Source organism: Strongylocentrotus purpuratus, unplaced genomic scaffold (assembly GCF_000002235.5).
Source record: "Strongylocentrotus purpuratus isolate Spur 01 unplaced genomic scaffold, Spur_5.0 spur5_scaffold_9, whole genome shotgun sequence".
In the NCBI taxonomy this organism is placed as follows: Eukaryota; Metazoa; Echinodermata; class Echinoidea; order Camarodonta; family Strongylocentrotidae; genus Strongylocentrotus; species Strongylocentrotus purpuratus.
Window position 1 is genome coordinate 10,778,764 of NW_022145615.1, and position 27,346 is coordinate 10,806,109.

The 27,346-nt window shown below is 36.6% G+C and overlaps 2 protein-coding genes across 3 annotated transcripts in view; one reads left to right on the plus strand and one right to left on the minus strand.

Moving 5' to 3' along the window:
- Window positions 1–291: 291 nt before the first annotated feature.
- LOC585848 (dmX-like protein 2) overlaps window positions 292–27,346 on the plus strand; it is an 87,626-nt gene continuing 60,571 nt past the window's right edge. For both annotated transcript variants that reach the window (XM_030976884.1, XM_030976885.1), the window contains exons 1-4: window positions 292–471; window positions 8,880–9,005; window positions 15,135–15,206; window positions 26,933–27,014. In XM_030976884.1, coding sequence (XP_030832744.1) covers window positions 385–471; window positions 8,880–9,005; window positions 15,135–15,206; window positions 26,933–27,014 — 367 coding nt within the window. In that variant the 5' untranslated portion in view covers window positions 292–384. The remainder of the gene's footprint in view (window positions 472–8,879; window positions 9,006–15,134; window positions 15,207–26,932; window positions 27,015–27,346) is intronic.
- Window positions 16,396–23,854, minus strand: LOC100891838 (glycine-rich protein 23). The gene is made up of 2 exons (XM_003725227.3): window positions 23,422–23,854; window positions 16,396–17,392 (listed from the first exon to the last, which is right to left on the minus strand). Exons 1-2 carry the CDS (start codon window positions 23,465–23,467, stop codon window positions 16,788–16,790), a joined length of 651 nt encoding a protein of 216 aa, XP_003725275.1. The 5' UTR covers window positions 23,468–23,854; the 3' UTR covers window positions 16,396–16,787.

Sequence of the window (27,346 nt, forward strand, 5' to 3'; positions counted from 1 at the left end):
GTATGTGTATTAATTTTTCACGGTATAGATTTTACATGACAAGAAGTTTTGATCAGGTGCCTTTGTGAAAATGGGGGAGTAATTTCCATTTGTACCTATTTGATGTACAACACTTTGGTTTATATTTGTTCTAAAATTGCACATGGGTCTATTGTCTCCCATGAATCCCATACAGCTAGAGTTAAACGTTTCAAAAACCTGATGTCGTAGATGAGCAGTTTCTGCTTTGGAGAGTTAAACTTATTTTTTCAACACATTGAAGCTACCATAGATTTCGATTGATTCATATACAGGTTGCTATCTTCACAAATTTAATGTGGGATCGATGCGACTTGTTAAAAATTGAAATGGAATATTACTAAAAAGAACAGGATTCTGAACAAAATGAACCGTCATCAAGTTTTAACTGGAGCTGTTAATCCAGGGGATTCTTGTTTTGCCATTGGATATGTAGACGGAGTACCATTTACGGTAATTTTGAGCTTATTTTATTGCCAGATTGCTGTGTTGTATCTGTGAGTGTGTCTGTGTGATTCTCTCCATTGATTGTTGTGCAATAGGAGGTGGGTGTGTACACTGAATACTGCATACTGAGTGGACTGTAGGCAAGCTCAAGCAAGAGAGTGAAGTCTAGAGTCGACTAGGTCTAGAGTTGGAGAGATCGGGTCTAATTTTCAACCCTGTTTATATTTTGATAGATCTAATTTTAATATTTTAACTATGAACAATATCAAACAGCAAAATCGAATATCAAATAGATTCCCAAGTCAAGCTGAGAAATAAAAATAAAAGTGGAAACAAGAACTTGAACTTTTTGATTGAAGAAGAAGAAAATGGAGCCGGGTCTGCAAAATTGCCAAAATATATTACAAAAGAACAAAACAGTCGATGTCATTTCTCATAAAATTTGACTTGGTTGACAATCTGATTAAGAATAGCAGTCAGAAAATGAAAGAAATGAGCTAAGTTCATGAAGGTGGTATTCCGAAAAAGATATTGAGGTTATTGTTAACTGTTATGTTAATTGTTTATGTTTGGGAAATGAAGTCAATTGCAGGGCCCGCGCTAGACATAGCGTCTACAGAGACCCCAAGTTCAAAGATCGACAATGCATGACATTTTCATGATTCGCCGCGTGAGGGTATAACACACGTTAAAGGTATAGCGTTTTTCAAAATCTAGAGCGCGCGCAGTGCGTAAGAGCATTTTCAGACCCTCGAAATGTGTGATGTCACGCCTAATCCGTGATACTTGGTAGCTCTGGGCCTATACGTTTTTCAAAGTGGAGGGGGGGGGGCTTAAGTATTTACGATTGGGTATAGCGTAGAGACCCTCAAGATTTTTGGCCTAGCGCGACCCTTATACATGTAGGCCCTACAGTATTATACTATACAGGCCCGGTAGAACGTTTTTCAAAGTGGGGGGGGGGGCTAAAGTATTTACAATCAGGTAGAGTGTAGTAGGCAGAGCCTAAATTGGCATGGGGCCCAGGGGGCAGAGCCCCCCCCCCCCCCCCCCCCCCCCCCCCCCCCCCCCCCCCCCCCCCCCCCCCCCCCCCCCCCCCCCCCCCCCCCCGCAAGCTCAGAGGTTTTAGGCTATTAATAAGGTCATTAAGGTCATACATGTATGAGCATCCAGGGGCCAGCTTTAGGGCTTTCAGGGGTACAGCCATGACTGGGGTCCAGGAGGCGAAGCGAGCCCCTGAGCTCAGGGGTTTTAGCCATTCAATTACGGTCAGATGAGCCCTTTTTTGTGATACTGGCAGGTCACTATTCTTTCTTTTCTTCTTTCTTTTTTTCTTTTTTTCTATTTAGATCTTTAACGTACTTTTTCAAAAAAATTGGGGGGGGGGGGGGGGGGGAGGATGTGGCGCTCAATAACCCCGAGCCCCGCAATAGTATGGGGCTCTAAATTTTCATATACTGTACATGTACATGTACACCCTACATGTTTAAGTTGTAACAAATCGGGAGAGGTCATTGGAACTTAATGTTTGCGCTAGCATAAAGCTGTAAAAGGGACATCTGTGCACACACCAATGGCATGGTATTTACCTTGATTTGGGACTTCAAGTATAGTTGCTCATACTGTATATGCCCCTCTGCAGCAGGAATAAAGCCTGTGTGTTCTGGAGACTGGGCCTATGTGGGAGCATCAAACAATTTACAATAGCACGGAAATATTTAATTTGGGTTGAACATGTGATATTGAGCACTCCAAAAAGTTGGCCTTGTGTAAATTCCATTTTTTAGTTTGTTGTGACGTACATTGTAAGACAACTAATATCATTGACCAAAAAAATAAATACATGTACATGTACAGGTGTACATTCATGAAGGTACATCATGGATGGTAATGACAGAAACCATAATGTTGTAAAGTAGGAAAGGAGAGCCTCTCACAACTACAATGTATACAAGGTATACAGTACAGTGTATGTGTACCGTTATCTGGTATGTTATGAATCAGTGACAAGTTGAGTTCTAAAATTTGATAAAGAATAAGAAAGTAATCATGTAACTTTAATAGTGCAGTAAATGAAAACCACTGCACAAATTGACATCTGTATGGTATTCTTCTTGTTTTGTGCACAAAGATTTTTTTTTTCAAAACAAAATATTTAATTCCTGAACAGGTCATGTACAATGTTTTTCTTAGTACATTTTAAGTTACTTTTGAACCATACATGTACATGTTTGTGTACATGTGTAACTATATTTACATGTAGGTACATGTACATGTATGCGGTTCTTTATTTTTTCTACTCATTCTATGATATGAAGCAAAAAAAATAAAATAATAATAATGATAATAATTAAAAACTAAAAGAAAAACAATGAAATAAAAGTTTGTTTATTTAAACACAATCATTTTATTACAAGTACATTAAATACAGTGTACACTACTCTAGTTAATTAGGCTTGCTGGTAATATTTCATTAAGCTGCTACTTAAAGCACATGTACTGATGTATGTACTGTATACATGTTGGATGCTAACCAGGAAAGAGCAAGAGTGTTTTTAGCCTTTAACATGTAGTTAATAATAAAGCTATATTATTATCATTGTTGTTTAGGGGATTGTTCTTTTTGTCTTATACAATGTATTTCTTCTTCTTCTTCTCTCTCCTTCTTCTTCTTCTTCTTCTTCTTCTTCTTCTTCTTCTTCTTCTTCTTCTTCTTCTCCTTTTTCTTCTTCTCCTCTCCTTCTTCTTCTTCTCCTCCGTATCTGTTTGTAAATTATGCAGATTAAAGTGTGTTCCAGTTTATTATTCATCAATGTACATGTACAGTATGACAACTCAAGATTGAAAAAAGATGTTTTTTTTTACATGTATTTGTCAAATTTTAGTTCCTCTCCCCCATCATGATGTGGGATACGTGTACATTGTAAGACTTCAAAAATGGGGGGGGGGGGGGGGGGGGGGAGGAGTACATACACATGTAGAGGGTCAATATTCTGGTTACCTAATAACCTATACTTCTCAGGTTACAGGCAAGCCGTGAGGATTGTGTTATTAAAAACCTCCATAGTAGAGAAATCAATAGAATAGCTTTACATACATGGACAGCTCAAACTGAATGCCAATACAATTCACACTGGCTCATAATTAAACTGAGGGCAGGCATTTGAGTTCATCACAAAATTCATCAAAAATCCACACGTACAGTGTACATAAATGTATGTGCATGTACATACTTGACATCTGAAATGAAATGGAACATTGCATTCATTTTTACTAGGTGTAAGTTTTTGACATACTTACACTGTACAGTACACACACACACATGTATAATTTATAAAGCTTCTGTTTGACAATTTCTCGAACATGTTTGGCACTTGCTTTTTATGGGTGCATGCATACAGTACAGTATAATATCCCAACCAAGAGTGAGTTCAAAATACATACATTTACATACTGGTAATTTTAAGTTTGAGTTGGATAATTTAAGTTCCCCTGGGCACAATATATTGCAAAGCTCAGTTGTGCAATTTTAGATTTTCTTGAGTTTTGGTCAGTGTCAGGAAAAATTTGGTTTTGTCAGAAGCCAAGAGTAGAATGTGATACTTATCTGCCAAAGATAAGATATGAGTCAGGAACAAAAAACAGATTCATGAGCAAGTGTCATACATTTGAGTTTTAATAATAACAACTAAATTATTCATACCCTTCTTGAAATTCAATGTTTGTTGTGTTTTACATATGGTTACTACAATATCTTACTGTATCAAATGAAAGGTGGACTACATTTCGTAGTTGAATTAGGACCTCTGGCTCTGTTAAATACTTTTTAGATACACGTTCTTGTTGCATTCACGAGAAGCATTAGGAACAAATCAGTTTTGACATGTGTACAATCCATGTATGTGCATGTACAATGTACTACACATGCAGTCTTCCATTATACAGGTACAGGACATTTACATCAGACCAATTTTAAGCCAATAATAATAATAATAATTACATTTATAGGGCGCTTTATACAGATGTTTCTAAGCGCATAGGTGGTACTATACTGCTATTGATACACAATACAACTCAAGATAGGCTACATGTAAATGTACATAATGTTGTATGTTTAGCCTGACCCATATTCATGTACAATGAACATCGTATGGTCATTACATTTACCATCATTGTTGTTTGCATCACATGATTATTGTATCACATGATATCCAATTCTTCAAGTACAGAATCCTATCACATCCTGTGCTTTCCTTGTATTTACCTTGGTTTGTTTTGTTTCTGTTTCTCAATGACTCATTTTTTTTTTTACAAACACAAATCAACAATGTACAATGTATGTTAAATCTGTGTACCGGTACATGGCATTGTATGAGATCTGTTAAAAGGTATTACAAAGTTTTGGTAAATTTTGAAAATTGGCTGGATAGTGATTCTTTACCATTTTGATGCGCCTATGGATGTGTGCAGGGCTCTGATCAAGGGCACCTAAGTGTTACATATGAGGTGAATTTTAAAAGTCAATTATAGACTGTGGCAACATTATTTTTGTAATCTGCAAACATTATGCAACATATAGCTAAAAAATCAGACCTTAACAAATCGCCGTTAAGTTGCAATCAGTAGCTAAATATCACATCATCAAAAATGTTACGTACATAACTCGGTGTCCACTTCATGCTGATATTTCCCTTATAATTTTAATTTTTCTGACAAAGTACATTGGATGTTAAAACATACTGTAAACAAAACTTAAAACCATTGCCATATCAATTTTTTTCAATTTAGTTATTAGAATATGGCCAAAACAAATGTGGACACTGAGTTATGTACAGTACATCTTATTCTCTACATGCTTTCTCTTTACCTTATTGTCAGATATGGTTTTGCATTAGTCTAATAACGACTTCAATTGAAGGAATGATGTGTTTCCTGAATGAAACATAATTTGCAATGTGTAAATAGTTTGTAAACTACTGAAATGTAAGATTTCTGTACTTACATGTAATCGTACATAACTGTGGACACCAAAAGTAAGTAGTTCTACATTCAAATAATATTTAACTTCTTGTTCCTTAAATTCAATAAATGTTTGTTTAAATGAAAATACAGAAGGGTGCAATTCATGCTGTATGGAATAAATACATTTATTTATGATAATTATTTCAAATTTTTGATTGGTAGTAACGTACATAACTTGGTGTCTTTTCATAATGGTGTCTTAGTTATGTACATGACATGAAAAAGTTCAAACTGCAATATTTTGTAATATTCTTCTCACCAAATCAGATGTGTGTACATGTCTTATACATTTTTTACTACCTTACCATGACAAATAACTAAATATAGGTGGTCTTATTGGAAAAACAAAACATGGAATACGTACATAACTGTCACGTACATAACTCGGTGTCCACATTCATTGTTGATTAAATAACACATACAAGCTAAAATGCGGAATCCAATGTTATCAGTGCTCTTTATTCACCTATATACACCATTACATTGTCATTTTGAAAGTATACAATATGTTTTTGTATAGATTCTGGTGCACTGGTTTGTACATAACTGCAGGACACCAAACATTTTCCATTTACAGACATCTCAATATTTTTAAAACCATGACCCAGAATGAGATGATCTGATTGGAAATCAAAGATAAAGTGAAACTGAACATTATAACATTGCAAGCTTGTAAATAAATCAATTATTTATACACCATTCTTCAGTTAGTAAGGTTTGAAATTTGCAGGACACCAAAGTTACGTACATATCACAAAACTTGTATCACATGTAAATAGAATAAGAAAGTAAAATAATAGGAATTAACTCAACAGAAATGTTAATTATTACATAGATTCTACATCAAGATAAAAAAAAATCATAAGTTTTGCATCCCATTAGCAAAAAATCTGGTAACCAATTAGTGCATGTTTTGAATGTAACATTAAAAGTGCTGAAAATAGGCCTTTTTACATCATAAAATTGCTCTAAAATCTTTAATTTGAACTCAATGAAGCTGAAACCTTGTTTGGAGCTTCCCCCAATGGTACTTTCTAATATAAAAATGCTAATTTGTGTCTGGGTCTCATGTTTTTGGATAATTAAACAATTTTCCAGTGTTCAATCTAAGGGTACCCTTGATCTGAGCCATGCACACGTACATGTATTATAAGCACTAAAACTGTTAGCCCCTAAAACTCTCCTGCTTTCGAGAAAAATTGAATATAAAAATTAACCAGTGCTCCCGGTAAATTTTGATAAATTTGAAATAGCGCCTACGGCCAGACGATGGTAGCTGCAATCATAAGAATCCAAGAATATGCAGATTTGATATATATTCCAAACGGTAATAGTTAATCGGTCGATTTTAGTCAAATAACAAGGTTTTATAGCTAAATTAATATCTTGGCCTGAAGAGGGCGCTATACAACATAACAAGTTTATCATTTACAATTTCATCACTTTAGACTCGAATTCAACCGCAACAACGATCACTGAATATTGTAGGATTGCATATACTTCCAATATGTTCATTTGAACCAAATCCATTACCCCATACCAAAACTTTGTATTACCTTTAAGCAATTTTCTATGTGCCAGCACTAGTTTGATCAATGCCAAAAAGAAGTACTGTAGGAGAATGATGATTATAGCAAAGCATGTATTATGTATGATATAGATCATGATCATGATGATCATAAATGTACAGCAGCAGTAGCAGTGTTGATGGTGATAGTATTACTGATAACAACAACAATTGTATTAAAGCGCTCCGCACTCTCCTTTTTGGAAGGGGTTTCAGATTTAACTTTTTAGATTCTGCATGAATTTTAAAATGTCATAATTTTTTTTTTTTAATTTATTTATTTATTTATTTATTTAAAAAAAAAAAATGTATGCTAAAAGTGGTTTAGTACCTTGTAAGAGCTACCGATACTTAGCAGCCTTCATGAAAGTAAAGGCAGTCATTGAGCGACAGACAGCTACTACTACTACTAGTAGAAAGGAGGAGGAGGAGGAGGGAGGAGGAGGAGGAGGAGGAGGAGGAGGAGGAGGAGGAGGAGAGAGAGAGAGAGGAGAGAGAGAGAGAGGAGAGGAGAGAGAGAGAGAGAGAGGAGGGAGGAGGGGAGGAGGGGGGAGGAGGGGGAGGAGGAGGAGGAGGGGGAGGAGGAGGAGGAGGGGGAGAAGGAGGAGGAGGAGGAGGGGGGGGGGGGGGGGGGGGAGGAGAGGAGGAGAGGAGGAGGAGGAGGAGGAGGAGGAGGAGGCCTTCCAATGTACATGTACATTGTTAATCTGTATGCATTAGAAAGGGGCGAGAATTAAAGTATACACTGTTTAATAAAATAATCAAAAAAGAAAGAAATGTATACTTCTCAAATTCTTTGAGAGTTTTATCTTACAATTCAGTCACAGTATCCATGGCCTCTGTATTGATTGGGTGAATACATTTAGAAATTGTACTGGTACTGAGAATTTGTACTGGTACTGAGAAGTTTGCCTTGAAATCACAATTACAAGAATGCAATCTAATGTCCTTGTACATGTAGATGCTGTAGATGAATTAAGCTTTGCAATAGTTGACCTGATACCCTCAGTTTTGCATGTACATGTATCGAAGAACGGGTGAAAAACTTACTTTTACTCGTCTAAAATACATATTAATGTACTTGTACATGCAGTAGCAGGCAGAGGAAGAGGTACATGTAGTATGTACATATGATAATTGCAATTAATTTCAATTGAATACTTTGTATATCAAGTTTTCAAGATACATACACCTGTATGTACCTCTATCAAACGGTTTACTTGGACTTTGATACAATATCATAGAGCCTGCACTGGACAGGCATTTTAAGAACATTTATCAAGTCCGTCGTGAAGATTGTAATGTTAATGAAAATTGATTAGTTTTTGGAATACCGGTAAGAGAGATTGGCAAAGAAGAAGTGAGAGAGAGAGAGCGAGCCTTCTGTGTACTGTAGAGAAATCCTGTATATTGAGTTGTACCATGTATTAGGTTCGATTGTACCTTATTCGAAATGCACAGCAAAACAAAGAAAACAATATAGCAAGAATTAAAAATCACATTTTGGTTAAGTCGTAATGGTTTGAAATCTGAAATAACCTCATTAGGAGGGAAGTTTTAATTATAAAAAATGAAATGAATCAAAAACACAGAGTAGAGAAGAACAGGGTTTAATTATTTGGGTTTGTTATACAATGTATGTGCACAGGTCAGGGTACCTTAAAGCTTGCATCATTTCTCGTATAGGTTATGATACATTTTAAAAATGTACATGTACATTTAAACAAATGTATGCTGATGTCTTCTTCTCTTACCCTTTTCCTGTACATTGCATCAATTTCAATATTAACATGTGTTTGTCAATATTTTCTATTTCCTATTGCAGGCCTATGCATCAGGATGTGATATAGTGATCTTGGCCAGTGACTTCCAGCGCACACAGATTATCCCTGGTGAGAAACATGGTAACATTCAAGTGGGCTGTATCGACTGCTCCTCAGAAAATGGAAAGGTAGGGATTAATCTCATTAAATTCTCAAGAAAATTGTAATTTGTTTTGTATGTCCCATTTGCAGGCCAAAAAAATGAAAAGGTTAAATTCTAAAGGCATTTGAAAGATACATGTAATACTAATTTAGAACTTCCCTAAAAAAAAGGGGGGGGGGGGGCTTGAAAATGTCGCTAAGTGGGAAAATACAGTGTAACAACTATTAGTTGTCAAATTGACTTAGGAGCTATAGAGCCAATAAGTAATAGTCTGACTTTTCAGACCATTGCACCGAATGGTCATACGTTTTATGCTGCGCAAAGGTTCAATCAGTTTAATTTTGGCGATTACAAGAAGTGGGTTATTGATGTAGACAAAATGCTCATGGGCTTTACAGCTCATTTTATGTATGTAAAGAGTGTCTGACAGTGAAGTCTAGCAAGTAAACGGGTTTCCTTGCATAATTTGAATATAAGGACGCTGCTAAGTTTAAATTTCACAGATACTGTAGGACATACTTGTACATGACATATTCATAATTCCTGCACAGTTCTACAGAATTTGATGTGGGCTGCAAAAGCGACATAGTCTCTTTAATATCACTCTGAGACATTTATATTTCATGTACAGAATACCACTCCTGATAGGAATTACAGCTGTAAAAATGTTTTTTCTTCCAGGTGTACATGTACATGTACATGTACAGTAGCCTTGACATGTACATGACAAGGCTACAGTGTACATGTACAATGTAACTTTCGGGCCCAACTGTACAGGTACTATGTTACAGGTATATTACATGTACATGCCAAGATACTGTATAATTTGTATTCCCGACACGGTGCTCTCATCAGACTTGATGATGTCATTGGGACTAAGCTGCATGCTATTAGGGATCAAAGGGTATTGTTTCTTATTAAAAGATAATTGTCTGCTATGAATAGCAATGATCCCAATAATTGAAGGGCGAGAGTACATGTACATGTGCCTATCAAATTTAGATGGATGTATTGCTCCTCAGGGGCTGTGTTTGTTCATCAAGCTCTTCCATGGTTTGATCATATAACTTAATGGGGCATTGAGTTAAAAATAAAGGTTGCGTTCTGGCAAAGGGGAAACTATTTACGTCGTTATTCTTCTCATGTGTAATAGTTTGGATGAAAGTCGTGATGAAAACTGTATCACCTGAAAATGTGTTGTTCTTCAGGGCGATTATTCAGTACGATTCATTCCAGAATGAATCCAGAATGAAAAGTTTGCTGACATGATTATGATATTAAAGAGGTACATGTACATGTACACTGTACATAGCAGAAAGCACCATTATTCAACATTGGTCATAATTAGGAGTCATAATGAGAGAGTCTTCCTTTTTTTTTAATAGATGAAATTGTTGGGGGGGGGGGGGGGAGACATACTCGGGCACACTTCATGGAATCTCTCTTCAAAAGCCCTAGTATTAAATATGTAACAAGAAATAGCTTAAGTATTGGGGAGGGGGGGGGGGGGGAGAATCATCTCACAAGTGTGTGTAGTCCCATACACCGGTTTACATGTACATGTAGGTGTGCATTGCATGTCCATTTCATCAAGGTTGAGTAGATTTCTAATAGATTTGATGTTTCTGAAATCTTACAGTATACAGTACAGTACATGCACCTGTACACCTACATGTACATGAACTGTACATGTACATGTCCTGGTATTTCTATTTATACAACATATTACATAATCATCCTTTCCGAATTGCTTCCAGACAGTTTAAAGGTAAAGACCAGTATCGGAAACGCCCCAATTTCAAAAAATGAAATGGAAGCTCTTGGCGTGGATGGCACACATTACCAATCATGTGAAAGAATATGTTTTGACTAATACATGATGATAACAAATTTGCCGGGAAACCGCCTACTAATTGATATATTTGGTAAATTAGTTTATCTACATGGTCTGTGAGAGATAAACGCACGTGTCGCGCACGTGTCCGTATAGTCCCATACACATCTTTTTGTGTACAGTGCTTGTAACTTTACGAAGACTGGGCCATATTTCTTATCATTTTGATGATTCCAGAACCTTGCAGTACACACCAATACTGTAGATGATCAACCTTTTTTGATCGATTCGACAACGTTTCTTTCACAATGCAATCGCATGACCATAACTGGTCTTTAACTTTAATTCTCATCATGATCACTCGCCAGCAAACAATTTTATTGTTAAGGTCATGTTTATTTTTGTAGCAGTTTGCTTGTGTTCCTATTTTGTATAAACACGGTACAATATACCTGTACAGTCGATACTTATAAAGTGGATAGAGTATTCCATGATTATTCATGGCTTTACAGTGTATTTTGTCATGATCAGGGCTAGGGCTGTGATTGTGTTTCATATCATTTTAGGGTCAAGGCTTAATAGAAGTACGTGCAGTGCTAAGTGTGGTTAAACTAAGATAAGACTTTGATTATTACAGTGAGAAATTGTCTGCTTACATGTACATGTAACAATTGTCGCCAGAGCATCATACTGTACATGTACATGTACTGTACATTATCATTGAAACACTGTTCACTGTACAAGACAACAATCTGATTTTCTTTTCTCTTTTTTTCAAATTGAATTCCCAAATTCATTTTTGATGTTGCAAATGTTATGGATACTGAAAAAAATGTCAGAATGCCAATGAAGACAGAAATATGCTGGTTAAGTACAGTTTTGTTTTGTACAATATATTACTGTATAATGATCAAGGGAATTCCATATCCACATCACTCTACCACAGGTGTATCAACTTCAAATTGTATTATGGATGGAATTCAAAATAGAGAAAATATTCAGATATTAACATGATGTACATGTACATGTAGTTTCAGTGAACAACACTATACATTATCTGTGAATTTAGCAGCATATACTGTATGTACATTGTATAGTGTGATGCCATGCACAGAAGATGTGCCACGCTCAGTATAGTGTGTCCACATCAGCATTAGATCGTGCTGTCCATTAAAGGTGAACCTAATGTTTGTATTGCTATTCAAGAGTAGGGAAGTTTTTGTTCAGAAAAAGAAAACCATCTACATGTACTCATGTTATACTTGTACAGTATGTACAGTTACAACAAAATGAATTACACTTAATGTACCAATATATTGCAAAATTATTTACTTTACTTGTATCAAAGAGAACTGTTGCTGAGCTAGCGCCATGAGCGTCCCTGGACGGTGTGTGCGCTCTATAAGTTTACACTATTATTATTATTATTATTATTTCATGAAGTACATGTACATGTCGATTTGTATTTTAATGAAGCTTAATACATACAACATATAAAAGCATTCAACAAAGGCCATCATTCAACCAGTCCTTCTTTCATTCTTGAGTTACAAAAAACACAAAATACATCAAATTTACAAGGAGTGTGAATAATTCAGTTGTTAAATGTATTTTACATCTATTTTCTCATTCTAACCTCATTCTGTTCTGCATGGTGAAATGCAAGGAATGTTTCATACTTATCAGAACCTGTGAGGTTTCTCGTTGCAAAGTGTTTTCCAGACACTGCGGTCACAAAAAGAAGATGTGTTTGTTAACTGATTTGAGGAGCATGTACAATGTTTGCAGACATTTTCTGCCTGCCTTTTCAATGCCTTCTTTGTTATTTTTTAATAGGTTGAGAGATGGGAAGGTGAGATACATGTACATGTACATGTGGAAAGAAACAAAAGAGAGAGAGAGAGAGAGAGAGAGAGAGAGACGGACAGAGAAAGAGGTACAACTGTATATGTACATGTACAGTATGTTAAGAATGTGATGGGAGAGAGATGATGAGAGATAGAGAGACATTGATAGGTGGAGAGAGAGAGAGAGAGAGAGATAAAGAGAGAAAGAGAGGGAGAGAGAGAGAGAAAGAGAGAGATAGAAAGAGAGAGATAGAGAAAGAGAGAAATAGAGAAAGAGAGAGATAGAGAAAGAGAGAAATAGAGAAAGAGAGAGATAGAGAAAGAGAGAATAGAGAGAGAGAGAGAGAGAGAGAGAGAGAGAGTTCCAGTGGGAGGAGAGAGAGAGAAGGGTGAAGAGATAAAGAGATGTATTATATATTAAAGAATGAGGGTCATACGGATTTAGAGAGATACAGTACAGGGCTCAGACAGAAAAATAGGTAGTTGGTTACATCTACATGTACATGTACATGTAGGTGGAGAGTAAAAGAGAGAGAGAGAGAGTAATTGAGGAAGAGAAAGGGATACATCTAGAGAAGAGATAGGAAATAAATTGAATGATATTCTTGGGGGTATCCTACGCTCCGTCTACATCGTCGTATAATTGCAGGGAATGAGCTGCGTGTCCAATTTGATATCATCCGCCGAAGATCCGGGAGTGATGAACCTAGAAGTTCTCCCATGAGAAGCTAGTCTCCCCTCCAAACCCCTCTTATTTCCAAGTACATGTAGAAGCTGAATAGTGTCTCTTTGTTATTTGAATACCAAGTTGTCCCATGGTTGCTTTTGGAGAATAATATGTAGTATTAAAGACATTTTCTCCTGAGATGAATTTTACTCAGATTGCATTTTCTCCAAAAAGGAAAGGTGGGATACACTGCAGTGTATACTACATTGATACACATACAGGTTGTACCTGTGATTCCATAACTGTACCATTTCCAGTGTCACAATTTTGATAAAAACCACCAGCACCATTGACTAATTACAATGTACCGTACATGTTTATATTCTCTAATCTCTATCTCTCTCTCTCTCTCTCTCTCTCTCTCTCTTTCACTCAAAAGTTCATTTCTTTTAATGCTAATTAGTATTTCCAGTATACACTGTACATGTACATGTACCTTCTCCATATATTTCTCTTTTATGTGTAACTCCTCCGTCATAGTTTTTTTATATATTTTTTTAAAAATATTTTTTTGGAGTTACTTGAATGTAACTCCTTATTAGATATAATTTTTAAAAAGTCATTCATATCTTATGACCTACACTGCACTTAATATAATTTTGCATCCACAAAGATTTACATGAGTTGTTTTATAAATTTTATAAAAATATTTGTTATATAAAGTTTTTACAAATTACTACCAATGAAGTATACAATGTACACTTAGTTTGCATCTAACAGCAATTATAAGACCATGAAGCCGGTCTGCACGCTGAGACTGAAATCCCCCACAATGAATCAGGTTGTTGGGGAGTGGATGTATAATGTATACATCCATGTCGGCGGGTTTGTGCTCACATGCATACCTGAACGTGCATAATCCGCCCACCTAGTAGGTTTCACGTTCTTGAATCTTCTGATGAATGAATGAATGAATGAACGAACGAATAAGCGGAGTGCCCCCACTTTGTACAGTAGAGTGCAGGTCATGCCAGACGACAGCTGTCTGTGTGTGCTTGAGTGTATTGAAGGTGTACTGCTGGGATATAATGTAATGGGGTCGGAGCATGGGAGTGCATGTTTTTTTAAGAAATAATGAATACACACGAATTGCACTTAATACAGTAGAGTGCTTGCACTTTTGCTGGTACATAAAACTTCTGGAGTATTATCAATCTTTATTATCGATATTTCTATGTTAACAAGGTGTTATTGCATTACAGCATAGGGGCTCACTCGTTGTATTCATTTGATATACTTTGCATGAAAGGGACTTATCTTTTCTATTATACTGGAGTCAGCATCCTCTCCCCCCCCCCCTCCCTCCTTGGCTATATTGTTGATCAATCTAATTATTTACATTTTGATAATATAAAAATATTGACTGCTCATGAGGATGATGGTGGAAGTTATCACTCTCAAGGTGGTGTTCACACCAGTTCTTCCGTCACCCACGAAGCGAAGCCGAGGGGTGATAGAAGGGCCGGTATGAACACAACCGAGGGAGTGATAATTTCCTCCATCCGATTACAGAGCAGTCCATACAATATTTGTTTTATATACCTATTTTTAATACATGTTTGTGATACTTTTTCATCTCGGTATTCTTAATTAACTTAAGTTTATTTCATCTCTTAAGTTAAATTACAAGTGAGTGTATCTTGTATTTTGAGACTGTTTCTTTTATTTGTACTCATACTATCAGTCAAACTTTCATTGAACCTAATATATATATAATATAAAATTTTATGCATTTTTTTCTTACAGATTGCTGCATCTTACGCAAACCAGGTCTACATATTTGAACCGTCTCCCGTCGCTCAAAAGAAGAACTCAAATGTAAGTACATGTACAGTATCAAAGGGCCATATCTGTTGAACAGCTTTAGACATTGTTTATTTTGTCAATCAGCGTTTGTTTAGGAATAGAGGGAGAGAGATACTTGTAGAAAAGTTGTCAAAGAGATAGAAGGCTTTTTGCTGTCTAGTATGTCACTGCAATTACCCAGCTGAATACATGTACATGTGCCACATATCAAGGCTTTCAAAATACATGCAAAACATCCTAAAATACAACAATAGAACACTTGATACTTCATGTACTTCATGTTTTATTATACAAGATACAAATTGTATATTACACTGACATCTACATTTATTGGCATACAAAAACAAAACAAAAATTGCAAAAGATATACAGGGATGCATTCAGTCAAGGAGAAAATTTGACAAAGGAGTTGTGTCCCCTTAAGTTTGATTTATTGATTTATCCCTCCTAATGTATGATTTTTTAATATTTTTTTGCATAGATGTTGATTTTAATAGATATTATTCATTTATTAAGATTAAATAGTTTTACTTTTCATTGCAAATGCATTCCATTCATTAGCGTGTGTCAATCACTGTAAATATGTATAAAGTAAAGTAAAATCTAAAAAGAAATGGGGGTATCAAACAAAGAAACTTAAAAAGGAGGGAGTAAAGGATGGAACATAAGAGAAACAAAATTATTAGAAAATAATGAGAAATGCAGCTTAGACTTGAGGGAGAGAGGGAGAGATAGAGAGAAAGAAAGAAAGAAAGATAGGAGAGAGAGAGAGAGAAAAAAAGAGATCAACATACTCAAAGGAAAGAGGCACAAATAATGTATTTTTTCAGTGGATAGAATCAACCAAGGTCAATGACATCTATGGTAGATAGGAAACTATTAAAGGGATCCGGTAACTTTGTCTCAGATTCTGAAACAAAATCCTGGATTTAGCTCATGCTGCAATGGTAATTACAAACCTTTTGGTCCGTCAGGAACCCCATGACTTTTACAAGCCGATTATCAAGATATTTATGATTAGAAATCAAAACCAAATTTTGCGTTTGCCTAACAGTTTTCATAACACTACAGTCTGTTGCGAAAAATGAGTATGGTGAAACCGGTGTCACCCAAAGATTTTTTACTTTTTTGAGGCACTTCTTGATCATTTTGAAGCATATTAGGGCTTCAATATTACACCATATCACAGACACTGATAATACGTAGGGCCGTGCATCTCAGATTTAACATTGTTAAATGATGCCTTTAATATCTAATAAAAATCCGTTTACAAAATTCGAGAGAATGGGCTTAGAGACCTGACAGTAACATTTTCTTTGTGACCTCAAATGTATTGGAAATACAGTTTTGTCAATGGGAAAATGAATATTTCAATCCTGAAAGTATTTACCAATATTATGTCACTGGCCACTATTGAGGAAATTTTCAAGAATTTCCAGTTTCTATTATATGGCTACATGGTTCTTCTCGTAGATATTCAGAGAGCTGGATATTCTAATCAAGTCAATCAGTAGCATAAAAGAGATTCCAACTTGTTTCAAATGTTGAATAATTGGAAAAGCAGCATTAGTAAAGTCTATAAGGTGCAGTTTTTTATGCTCGCGTCGATGTCACGTTCGCCTGCACCTTTCGGTGGACTTGCCTCATGACGAAGAAGGAGACGCCAGCCAACACACTCAAGAGGATGATGACACCAATGACGATACCGGCGATGCTTCCCGCAGATGCCCCATTGGCAAGGTTCTGCATGCTATCATCGTAACCTGGGTTACCACCGTCAGCAAAGGAGCCACCAGCAACACCGCTACCACCGCCCATTCCTCCACCGGCGCCGCCCGATACACCGCCAGTACCACCATGTCCAGTGCCGCCGCTGTTTCCACCGTAATCGGCGCCTCCCGTGTTGATGCCCCAATCGCTTCCCCCGTTACCAGAGGTGTCGCCTGTACCCGCTAAAGCAGGGTTTTCCACGGGTGCAGTGTCCAAGGGCGTGTAGCTACCGGTACTGCTGCCCCCGGCAAAGTCATTGGCGGCGGCGCCAAGGCCAAAGAGGTTGCCATCTCTGCGTTGCTTTGGTACCATACCGAAGGGTTTAGGAGTGGTACTTGGTTTCATGAAACCAAATTCTGTCTGTCTCTGCGGTGCCCCGGCATTGAGTTGTCTGTAATTCAGCAGCCAGTCAAACTGGGCAGAACATGCTGTTTAGACAAGAACAATTTGAAAACAATTATTAATTTTCATGTTTGTAATTTTGGGAAATTTCCAGATTTGAATTCAAATATCAGTCCACAAAATACATATATGCATGCAAGATTCAAACAAATATAGACCAATTCATTAATCTTCTCAGTTTGGCACCTAAACCTATCATTTTCAAAAGAATGGAAGACTTTCTTTTATTAAATCATTACAAGAATCTTTCACTAAAATGTCTGAAATTACTGGGCAATGAATTAATGTTCAATGTACAGTACATTTACATGTAGGATAGGAAACCTGCATAAATTATGGAATCTTTGATTCTACATCACAAAATTATAATATAGAAGAGTTTGGGGTCATACACAGATTTACTCTCAAACATTGAGTATTGTTGCCACTGGATTGTTACATGTACATGTACATGTACAGAACAAGTTGACCAACATGCACCAGATTTTATGTAGGGAAATTTGGCACAAACTACTGGAAATGAACTTTCAAAGATCTTTTGACCTCAGAATGACTGTACATGTATGCCATAGGAACATTTATTTAGGGTGTTATTTTTAGTAGATCATATCATTTTCAACACCGAAATCAATCGTAAGGATCCATGTTTCACATTAAAACAAGAAAGATAATCTGTCTTTCACCACGTGTATTAAATGTACATGTGTCAGTGAAAGTGGTTGCTTGGCACAGGTTTGGAATGGGTTAATATAAGGAGTTCTGCCACTGTGGCATGAATTTCTTTGGAGTGACAGCGGTGGGATACGGAAACTTGATAATTCCAAGGATTCAACAGATTAGGTGTATATGATCTCTATAATCCCCCAACACTTTTAGCTTTAATATGATGCTTCACCCCAAAACACAGTTCAGGTTTCAGTAATTACCACTCTGTGTCAGAGCCCTGCATGAGCCAGGATGAGTAATGTAGTTGTCCATCCATCAGAGTGAAATGACTCAAAGGGTTTTTATTAGATCAAGAAAGAAGAGTAAATACTCTGCCTTTTCTAGTCCATTTACCAATAACCTTTAAGTGCATGGTAAAGGATTTTGATGAGCTCATGATGTGCGGGTGGCAGACACACAGATTCTGACATCTTGTATTTGAAAGCATTGTAGTTTAAAATTCAGCCTCTTTTTGCAGATCTGATTCTACACATTGGAATTTCTCAGAGTTTTGCATTGCAAGATTTATTGAAACATTCATATAATTGAGAAAAAGTTGTGCAGATTTGCTTAAATCCAAAGTACCGGTAAAGAAATTTGTATAGAAATTGTACATGAAATCATATAATGATAGATAAATCTCTTAATTACTAGTACAAGGGCAAGATGTGTGAGTACTACAGTACCGGGTATGTCACCATGTTCTTGAGTTTATGGCTATCGGTATGTCATGATGATCTGCAGTGAACATGTCTCTACAGGTTGACACATTTTTGTCTTTTCAGATAATGGCAAAATGCCTCTTTATGCTGCCTTATTTTCCCTTTCCTGGTCTTGACAAAGATACGGATTTGATTATCAATTTCCATTTCACCTAACTTTCTAATTTCACCTTGCAGGAGTGAAGGCCCTTATTTAGAACTGATCATGCCCGAGGTAGCGTCACTGCCAAGTGCAGAGATGATGATGATTCAATTATGACACACAGTTATTCATAGGTGGAGAGAATGGGAGAGGGAGAGAGAGAGAGAGAGAGTGAAAGAGGGTGGAAATGAGAGAATAAAAGAGCGTGAAAGTGAGAGTGGAAGACGGTGAATGAGAGAGAGAGAGAGAGAGAGAGAGAGAGAGAATGGGAGAGAGAGTGAGAGTCACAGGTGAGATAGAGACAGAAAATAATGAGAGATAGAGAGAAATAAAAAGGTTAAAGATTTTGAGAGATACAAGAGTAAAGAGAAAGATAAAAAAAAGAGCGATAGATAGAAAATGTGTGAGCACAAGGTAGAAAGAGTGAGAGAGAGAGAGAGAAATAAGTGGAAGGAGGGGGGGGGGGGGGGTAAGATAAAATGGGAGGGGTCAGGGGGAGAATGAAAATGTAGCGAGAGGATAAGAGAAATTCATGTAGAGGGAGAGGGAAAAGAACGAATGAGAGCAATACAGACAGAGAGATAGAGACCGAGAGACCAACAGCAAAAATAGATGTAGAAGAGGTTTCTGGGTCACATGACCCACTCATACCATGTACTTTGCAGTGTCTCCCCCTTAATTATCAGGTGACCTTTCATGGCTGACGTACCAGTAGTCAAAACCTTTTCAGCACGAACTCATCACAAGTGTGCATCAGGTGTTCTGATTTTGTTCCCAATCAGAGGAGTCTATATACAGTTAACGACTGAATTATTCATACCCTTGTAAACTTGATAGGGGTTTAGGGGGGTGTTTAAAAAAAAAAAGTTTAATCAAGAATGAAATGCAAACTGGTTAAATTAGGACCTTTATTGAACACTTTTAGATGTATGCTTCAATATGTGCTATTCTCAGAAAACATATATTGCGACAAATCAATTTTTCACTTACTTAAAAAATTACAAAATTTGGTTAGGGTATAAATAATTTAGATGTTTAATAGCTGTAGTTCCTTCTCTATTTTGTTTGGAAACAAGCAACTTAAATCTAAATAGCTGATCCATCCCTAGACTTTCTATTTGGAAGCACATCGTACAAGCTTGAAATTGACAGTGTGCCTAATGAGTCAGGGATACTTTAATACATGTATGTGCTATTGTCAGAAAGCATACAGAACATCACAACAAATCAATTTTTCACTTACTTACAAAATTACAAAATTTGGTAAGGGTATGAATAATTTAGTTGTACACTGTAGTACCTTCTCTATTCTGTTTGGAAACAAGCATCTTAAATCTAAATAGCTGATTCATCCCTATACTTTCTACTGTATTTGGAAGCACAAGCTTGAAATTGACTGTGTGCCTAATGAGTCAAGGATACTTGAATTGAGTGGCAGCGATGCAACCGAACCTATTAATTGCATGTGGTATAGTTTACAAACCGAGTGAATTAAGTGGGTGTACTGTATCAGTTTTAATAGAATGTCATGCTCAAAACTAGACGATGAACAGTGATTGATGATAATAATAATTACCGTAGTAATAAAAACTGTGCTTATAAAGCGCTTGACCACCGAAGTCTCTAAACGACAATATTAGAATACTATTAGACCTACAGTTGCAAGCTTGATCATGAAATAGTAACCATATAATTATGAACAACATGATATCAAATGAGTCTACTTCAAATAATTGAATGAAGGTCATTTTCAACTTTAACAACTTCTGCTCTTGAGGATTGTCCAATATACTGTACATTTATATTTCCATGTTTATGCACAAACTACATATGCATTCCTACATGTTTTAACTACTAGTTGGCTAATTTCCTGTTACCGGTAACGGCTGAATTCTGTAATTCCCTTAGAGCTATAAACACTACATGTACAATAGTATTACAGAGTTCACCTGGTTCCAATAGGTGATGAATTAAATCCAACTAAATTCACCATATATTTCTTTTCGGAGGAAAGAACTTGAATTCATTGTCAAAGATGTTGATGTAGAATGTTGACTTTTGGTGTGCTTCGATCACATCAAAAGCATATATGATACATGGTTATGGAAAACAGAACAGAGGTAATTTACCAGCCTGAAATGCCAAATAAACCCAGGGGATTCCCCCAAAGGCTGAGCATGTCTGACAGTAATTCATAGGGCGGGCCTAAGTAATTTATCATATTGGAATCCGATTAGAGAATTGCGTGTTACCTGCAGTGAAAAAAAATACACAGGAGGTAGGAGGAGTGAGCAATTTTTCTCTTGCCAAATTGGAAAAATCTTAAAGTGCTTTGGAAAACAAAGAATTGTGTTAAACAAAAATATTTTTTGTTTATTTCCAAAATCAGACTTGATATTGAATCCAAAAAGAGCCCCTGTGATCAGAAAAGTATTTCTTCTGGTTACGATGTTCCTTGATAAAACACATTTATTAATGAATACCAAATATAGACATTTTGGAAATGGTTTTGTATTCAGTCTGTCAGCAATTATGAAACCATGATAATGAATTACTTATAATATATATACCTACACTGTATCAATGAGAGGTATATATATTAGAAGTAATTCATTATCATGGTTTCATAATTGCTGACAGACTGAATACAAAGCCATTTCCAAAATGTATCATGTACCAACTGTAGAAAATGATAGATTTTTATATTATGAGCAATGTTGACCCTATGTATCCTACCGTAATCAAATAGGAAAAGGAAATTTGGTAATGGACTTTGCGAGTGAAGCAATTATGAAACTATGATACCAATCTTTGTGTATTATGGAAAACGATGTGTCAAGTTGTCATTTAAGAAGCACATTATCAAACCAAAAAGCTGGGGAAATAACCCCAGAATGCTCCAAAGTCGGATTAGCCCAGTTTCTCCTGACTTTCCGATGTTTATCTAAGAGATCTCATGTCTCACTTATCAATCAGCGCCGCAATCGTAGATAAATGGCGTAGATTTCCCTGGAGAAAGGATGCATTTGAAAGGAAAAAAGTAGTACATTTCCAGTGTACATTTTCACACCTCCTGAGTGATGGCTATCAGTGGAGGCATGATGAGGCATCAGGGGCCTGCCTGCCAAAAAGCAGATTGAAGTGGGCCATGAGACTTTGCTATTGTTTTTGATAGGGACAAATAAAAGCTGCATACTGAACACACTACACCTTAAAGCTGAACCCCATTGACCGTTACATGTATGATAGCTGACCCCCCAATACAACAAGAACAAACAAACTGCCACCCCCCCCCCCCCCCCAAAAAAAAAAAAAAAAAAAAAAAAGTTTTTATTTTCTTTGATATTAGTTCATAAATATTGATGTTTCCTGTGGTTTTTTTTCTTTCTTATAAATGTATGGAATATCAAACCACGAGCTGAAAATAATCTTCATGTCAATACGGTACCCTGATACTTTAAACTAAAATTTATCAGAAATCCAGGACAGAATCATCAATATTTGGCACATCATCATTTGACAGAAGTGGAACAGTACAAGGACATAAATAACTAAGTTTCATGAAAGTTTTCTTTTCTCTACCGGAACTAGATGTCATCTTTGATGTGCAATGTTGATACATGTACATGTGACTGTTGCAGTGTGAACAAAATCATTTGTAGATACCTTTACAAGGATAGAACCTGGGCCCCATTTCACAAAACTTGTCATCAGTGACAAGTGACAGTTTTTGTATAAGCTACTGAAATCCTTGCTTCTGATTGGTTATCAACAGATTTGTCACTGATTTTGTCATTTTGCATTGAAAAAAAGCTTTGTGAAATGGGTCCCAGATCAACACCTCAGATCTTTGCCCTGGAAAATCAGCATTTCCGGGAAGTCACATTTAGTTTTGATTTTGTAGCATTCATCTGTCACTGATGATTATTTCAAGTTATAGCCGATTCACGTCAATTAATTATGAGGTATCTAATATATGAAATTAATTCACAAATGAATTTCTATTATTGCCAATATAAAGTTCATACTAGAAATGGGCATTTCCTAAGGAAAAGAAAGAGTTCAAAAGGTCAAACCGATTTGTTGGGTAAAGTAAATAATAATTTTCAAAAAGTATCACCACATATGTAGGTCTGTGCTTTCACCAAGTGCATGAGTTTTACCAATAAAGATAATATGTGCAGTCATCTTTCAAGGAAAATATAATGAAATTAGGCTTTTCTGTTGTACTGTAGGCTATATATTTTAAATCTACTGTTGAAAGATTTGATAGGCATGGATTCCAAATAACACTGCACAATCTTGACTATCACAGATATTAAAAGCAAGACAGTTTTAATTAAATTACCGGTAGTATAGATTATTAATATCACAATTTCATTCAGGTTAGACTCAAAGGCACAATAAGTTTCTAACAGTCATGGCAATTTGTATAGTATTCACACCCGCAGTATAGATGAAATTTTTGTCTGTAATTTTTACTCACCCAAAATTGGCATTAAAAGACAAACAGCTAGCAGTTGCATCTTCATGTTGACAAGCAAATTAAATCCTCCTGTCTTTCCAAAAGCAATCGAGTAACAGTCCTCGCTTTCCTTTTCAACAAGGCTACCTATATCTGCCCAAATTGGCGCAAATCCACCAGTAAAATGGTCAGTTATCTTCCTAGCTTTACAGATAAGTCAGTATGGTATGAGAGGTAAGCATGTAATCAGCTTTTAAGCGATAGTAAACCCCCCAAAGCCCCCTTCCCGGAACATTTAAAACAGAGGAATCAAGAGAGGGGGGAAGATTCACACCGCAACTGGCGTCTGATTGGCCGAGAGTTTTGAGCGATGCCTGGATAGGGGGATGCCACCTGAAACTGTAGGCCTGCCCACAAGTGTTGCATTCCTGTCTGATTTTTTTTTCTCTCTCTCTCTCTCTCTCTCCCTCCCTCCCTCCCTCTCTCCCTTCCTTTCCTCTCCTCTCTCCTCTCCTCTCTCTTCTCTCTCTCCTCTCTCTCTCACTCTCTCTCTCTCTGTCCTCTGTTGATTTCTCTCACCCTCCCTCCCTCTCTCTCTCCTCTCCTCTCTCCTCTTTCCTCTATCTCTCTCTCTCTTCTCTTTTCTTCTCTTCTCTTCTCTCCTCTCCTCTCCTCTCCTCTCTCCTGTCTTGTTCTCTTCTCTTCTCTCCTCTCCTCTCCTCTCCTCTCTTCTCTCTCTCCTCTCTCTCCTCTCCTCTCTCCTCTCTCTCTCTCTCTTCTCTTTTCTTCTCTCCTCTCCTCTCCTCTCCTCTCTTCTCTCTCCTCTCTCTCCTCTCCTCTCTCCTCTCCTCTCTTCTCTCTCTCTTCTCTTCTCTCTCCTCTCCTCTCTCCTCTCTCTCTTTCTCCTCTCCTCTCTCTCTTCTCCCTCTCTCTGCCCCTCCTTTTGTCTCCCCACTCTCTTTGTCTCTTCTCTATCTTTCTATCTCTCTTTGTTTGTAAGGCAGGAAATGCGTTTTGGGGTTAGGGGGAACCTTGTATGGAAGGGGATGTAATGGTAAGGTCCGTCATCTGTCAATGTTAATAGGTCTTTAGGTATTTGAAGAGGAAAGTACGTTGGTAATAGTGTGGTCTGATGAAGTTTGGAAAGCTCTTTTTTGTTTTCATGTTCTACCTGCGCTTCTGAAAATTCATGAGACAGAGAGTATTTATAGAATCGATCTTATCCTAAAATCATATGTACAGTGTATGAGTGTCAATACTTCAATTGAATGCATGCTCTTTTCATTTGTTTTGAAGTCGTTGTCAGGCATCCTGAGATTTCTATGTATATTTATCACAAAGATACTTTTAGATAACTTTATTGCCTTTGCAAAATGCCTAAAGCTACTTTAATATGAATCATTTGAATTCATTGCCTGCCATACAGGATGGACCCTGTATTCAGCTTATGTGACTAAAAAGAGCATACAATAGTCAGGGGGGTGAATGTCATTTTCATATCATATTGAACAACAACTGAAGTACATTATGGGTTACCGTTAATCATACATTGTTTCCAAACGCGTCATGAACTGCATCCATCCAACAGCCTTGTACATCAATTAGGACTCAATATCTAAAGCTTGTCAATGATTAGTCAATACAAGTCGTTAATTTACCCTGTGATGACTGCATTACCCTAACGACACCCATCAGATCACTAGCTTGATATGGCATGTGCATCTCCCTTTAAGCGCAAGCAGACAGACAATCCGGTGTTTGGAAAATAAAATCAATGGTCATGAATTATTCAACTGTACATTTTCTTGCAACATTATAGGCGAGTCTAGGCATATGGTAGGATACATCATATCATATCATAGGAGTGCATTATGTGGTATTTATAGAGCACAGGGTGTAAAGATGCTACATGTTGTTTCCCTGCTCAAACTGTCTAATGCATGTTACTGATAATGCAGGGTTTAATTCACATGTGCTTTAGACCACAGATATATAATGTTACATAATGTCACTTATCCTGCTAACGACTACAATTTGATATACAGACTACAATGTATGCATGGGGGCTTAGATTACAGTTGAAAATTTATTTCAAATAATAAGTTATGGTCTGGGGTGTTCAGACTAGCACGAGGTGACCATGTCCTCTGTTTCATCAGATGTTGCTCCAGGGGGGTGTTTCACAAAAATCCTTAGTTGAACTTATCTCTAAGTTAGACTTTAAAATTGTGGAAAGCAGTTAGCATCTATGAAAATATTTTGTAAAAGATATTTTTAAAGGCATAAAAAGTACATTCAATTCATATATATTTTCTATTATCAAGGAGTTCTTATGTTCTTCATGTGGAATTTATGAAAAGTCTAAAATACTTGAACTTTTGCTCATGAATATATTTCATTTTAAGGCTACAAATGGCTCTCCATATTTTTTTAAGTCCAACTTAGAGTTAAGTTCAACTTAGGACCTTTGTGAAACACCCACAAGTTTGTACAACTGTAGTGTGGCTTCCACACAGACTGAGGGAATTTCATCATGTCTTATCTGAAGCGACCTTCTGATCACTGGTTCAAAATGTGTTTTTTTTAATCTCACTACATGCATATACTCTATGTGTGAATGGCACTTTCTTGTCACATTGAACCCTTATCAAGAGAAACAATGTTTAGCCACATGCGTGCCAAAGTTGCCATGAAATTTGATAATCTTTGCAGGAAAAAAAAAAACCAACAACAGAAGAATAGAAGAATGACTAAGATTCTGAAAACTGTTCGGAATTGATGGTAGTTTTAAAGCAATAATGAAATTGGCTGTTTCCTCTGAAGTTTCAGTCTGTTTGTGAAAATGGCATGTTGCTTGAATGAGCCATCCAGTAAAACAAAGGGGGTCTCCATGATAATCCTGGAGAGATTTGCCATTTAGAGTCAGATGTTGGCCTACACTGTACATTAGGTTTCAAGTCTTTTGCACTTTAAGGCCCAGGCACAGTGGAGAGATCTACATCTTACCGACAATAGTAGACATAGCGGAAACAAAAAGATTACACAATTTGCCAAAATTTCATTGATTGGCATTCCTGTAATATTCCATGATTATATAATAATATAATAAAAAAAGCTCAATTGAAATGTATGAAAAGTTCTTTTTTCACTACTACGTGTAGTTTAATATCATTAAACCTTTCATCTTTGTCTTTCTCTGTATATCTGTCTCTCTATCTTTCTGTCTCTGTCTTTGTGTCTCTGTCTCTCAGTCTGTCTGTTGGTCTCTCTCTCTCTCTCTCTGTCTGTCTGTTGGTCTTTCTCTGTCTCTCTGTATGTCTCTTTCTCTAACCCTCTGTTCCCTTTCTATAATTTTGTATCCTCCCCACCTCTCCTTTCTTACCCTCCCCTTCATATCTCTCTCTCTCTCTCTCTCTCTCTCTCTCTCCCTCTGAACCCTCCCCTTACTTTCTGTATCTGTCGTTTCACCTATGTATGTTTATGCATTTAATGATATATTTCTTTTTATAAATTTCTCTTCCTGTATTTACAGCATAAGCTTGAATACCAGTGGGAGGAGACTGGAAGCTTTAAGATCGACTCGCTGGTGAGCAACCTGTCATGGAATCAGGATGGTAAGAATAATCATCGATCTTAGAGCCAGAAGGGAATTTATCTCACATTGAACACAAGATGAATCTCCTTCTGTCTCTGAACAGACAATATGATTTATATAATTTCCATGAAATTTTTAGTAAGTACATGTACATGTAGCTTTAAATTATTATACAGGGATGCCAGGTTTCAGGCCCCGGCGAGTTATTTTCAGACCATAGTTTAGGCTTTTATGTGTACAAAATAGCTCATTCTAGGTGATTTTCAGGCCCTCTGATCAATTCTAACTGGCATCCCTGATTATATTTAGAAATCAAAATCAAAATCAAAATTGTCATATTCATGATGACTG

What these genes read in the sequence shown, in the direction of transcription:
- LOC100891838 (XM_003725227.3), bottom strand. Translation starts at nt 23,467, where the DNA reads ATGAAGATGCAACTGCTAGCTGTTTGTCTTTTAATGCCAATTTTGG. An exon ending in TCTTTTAATGCCAATTTTGG is followed by an intron (nt 17,393 to 23,421) that starts GTGAGTAAAAAT and finishes TTGTCTAAACAG; the next exon opens with CATGTTCTGCCCAGTTTGAC.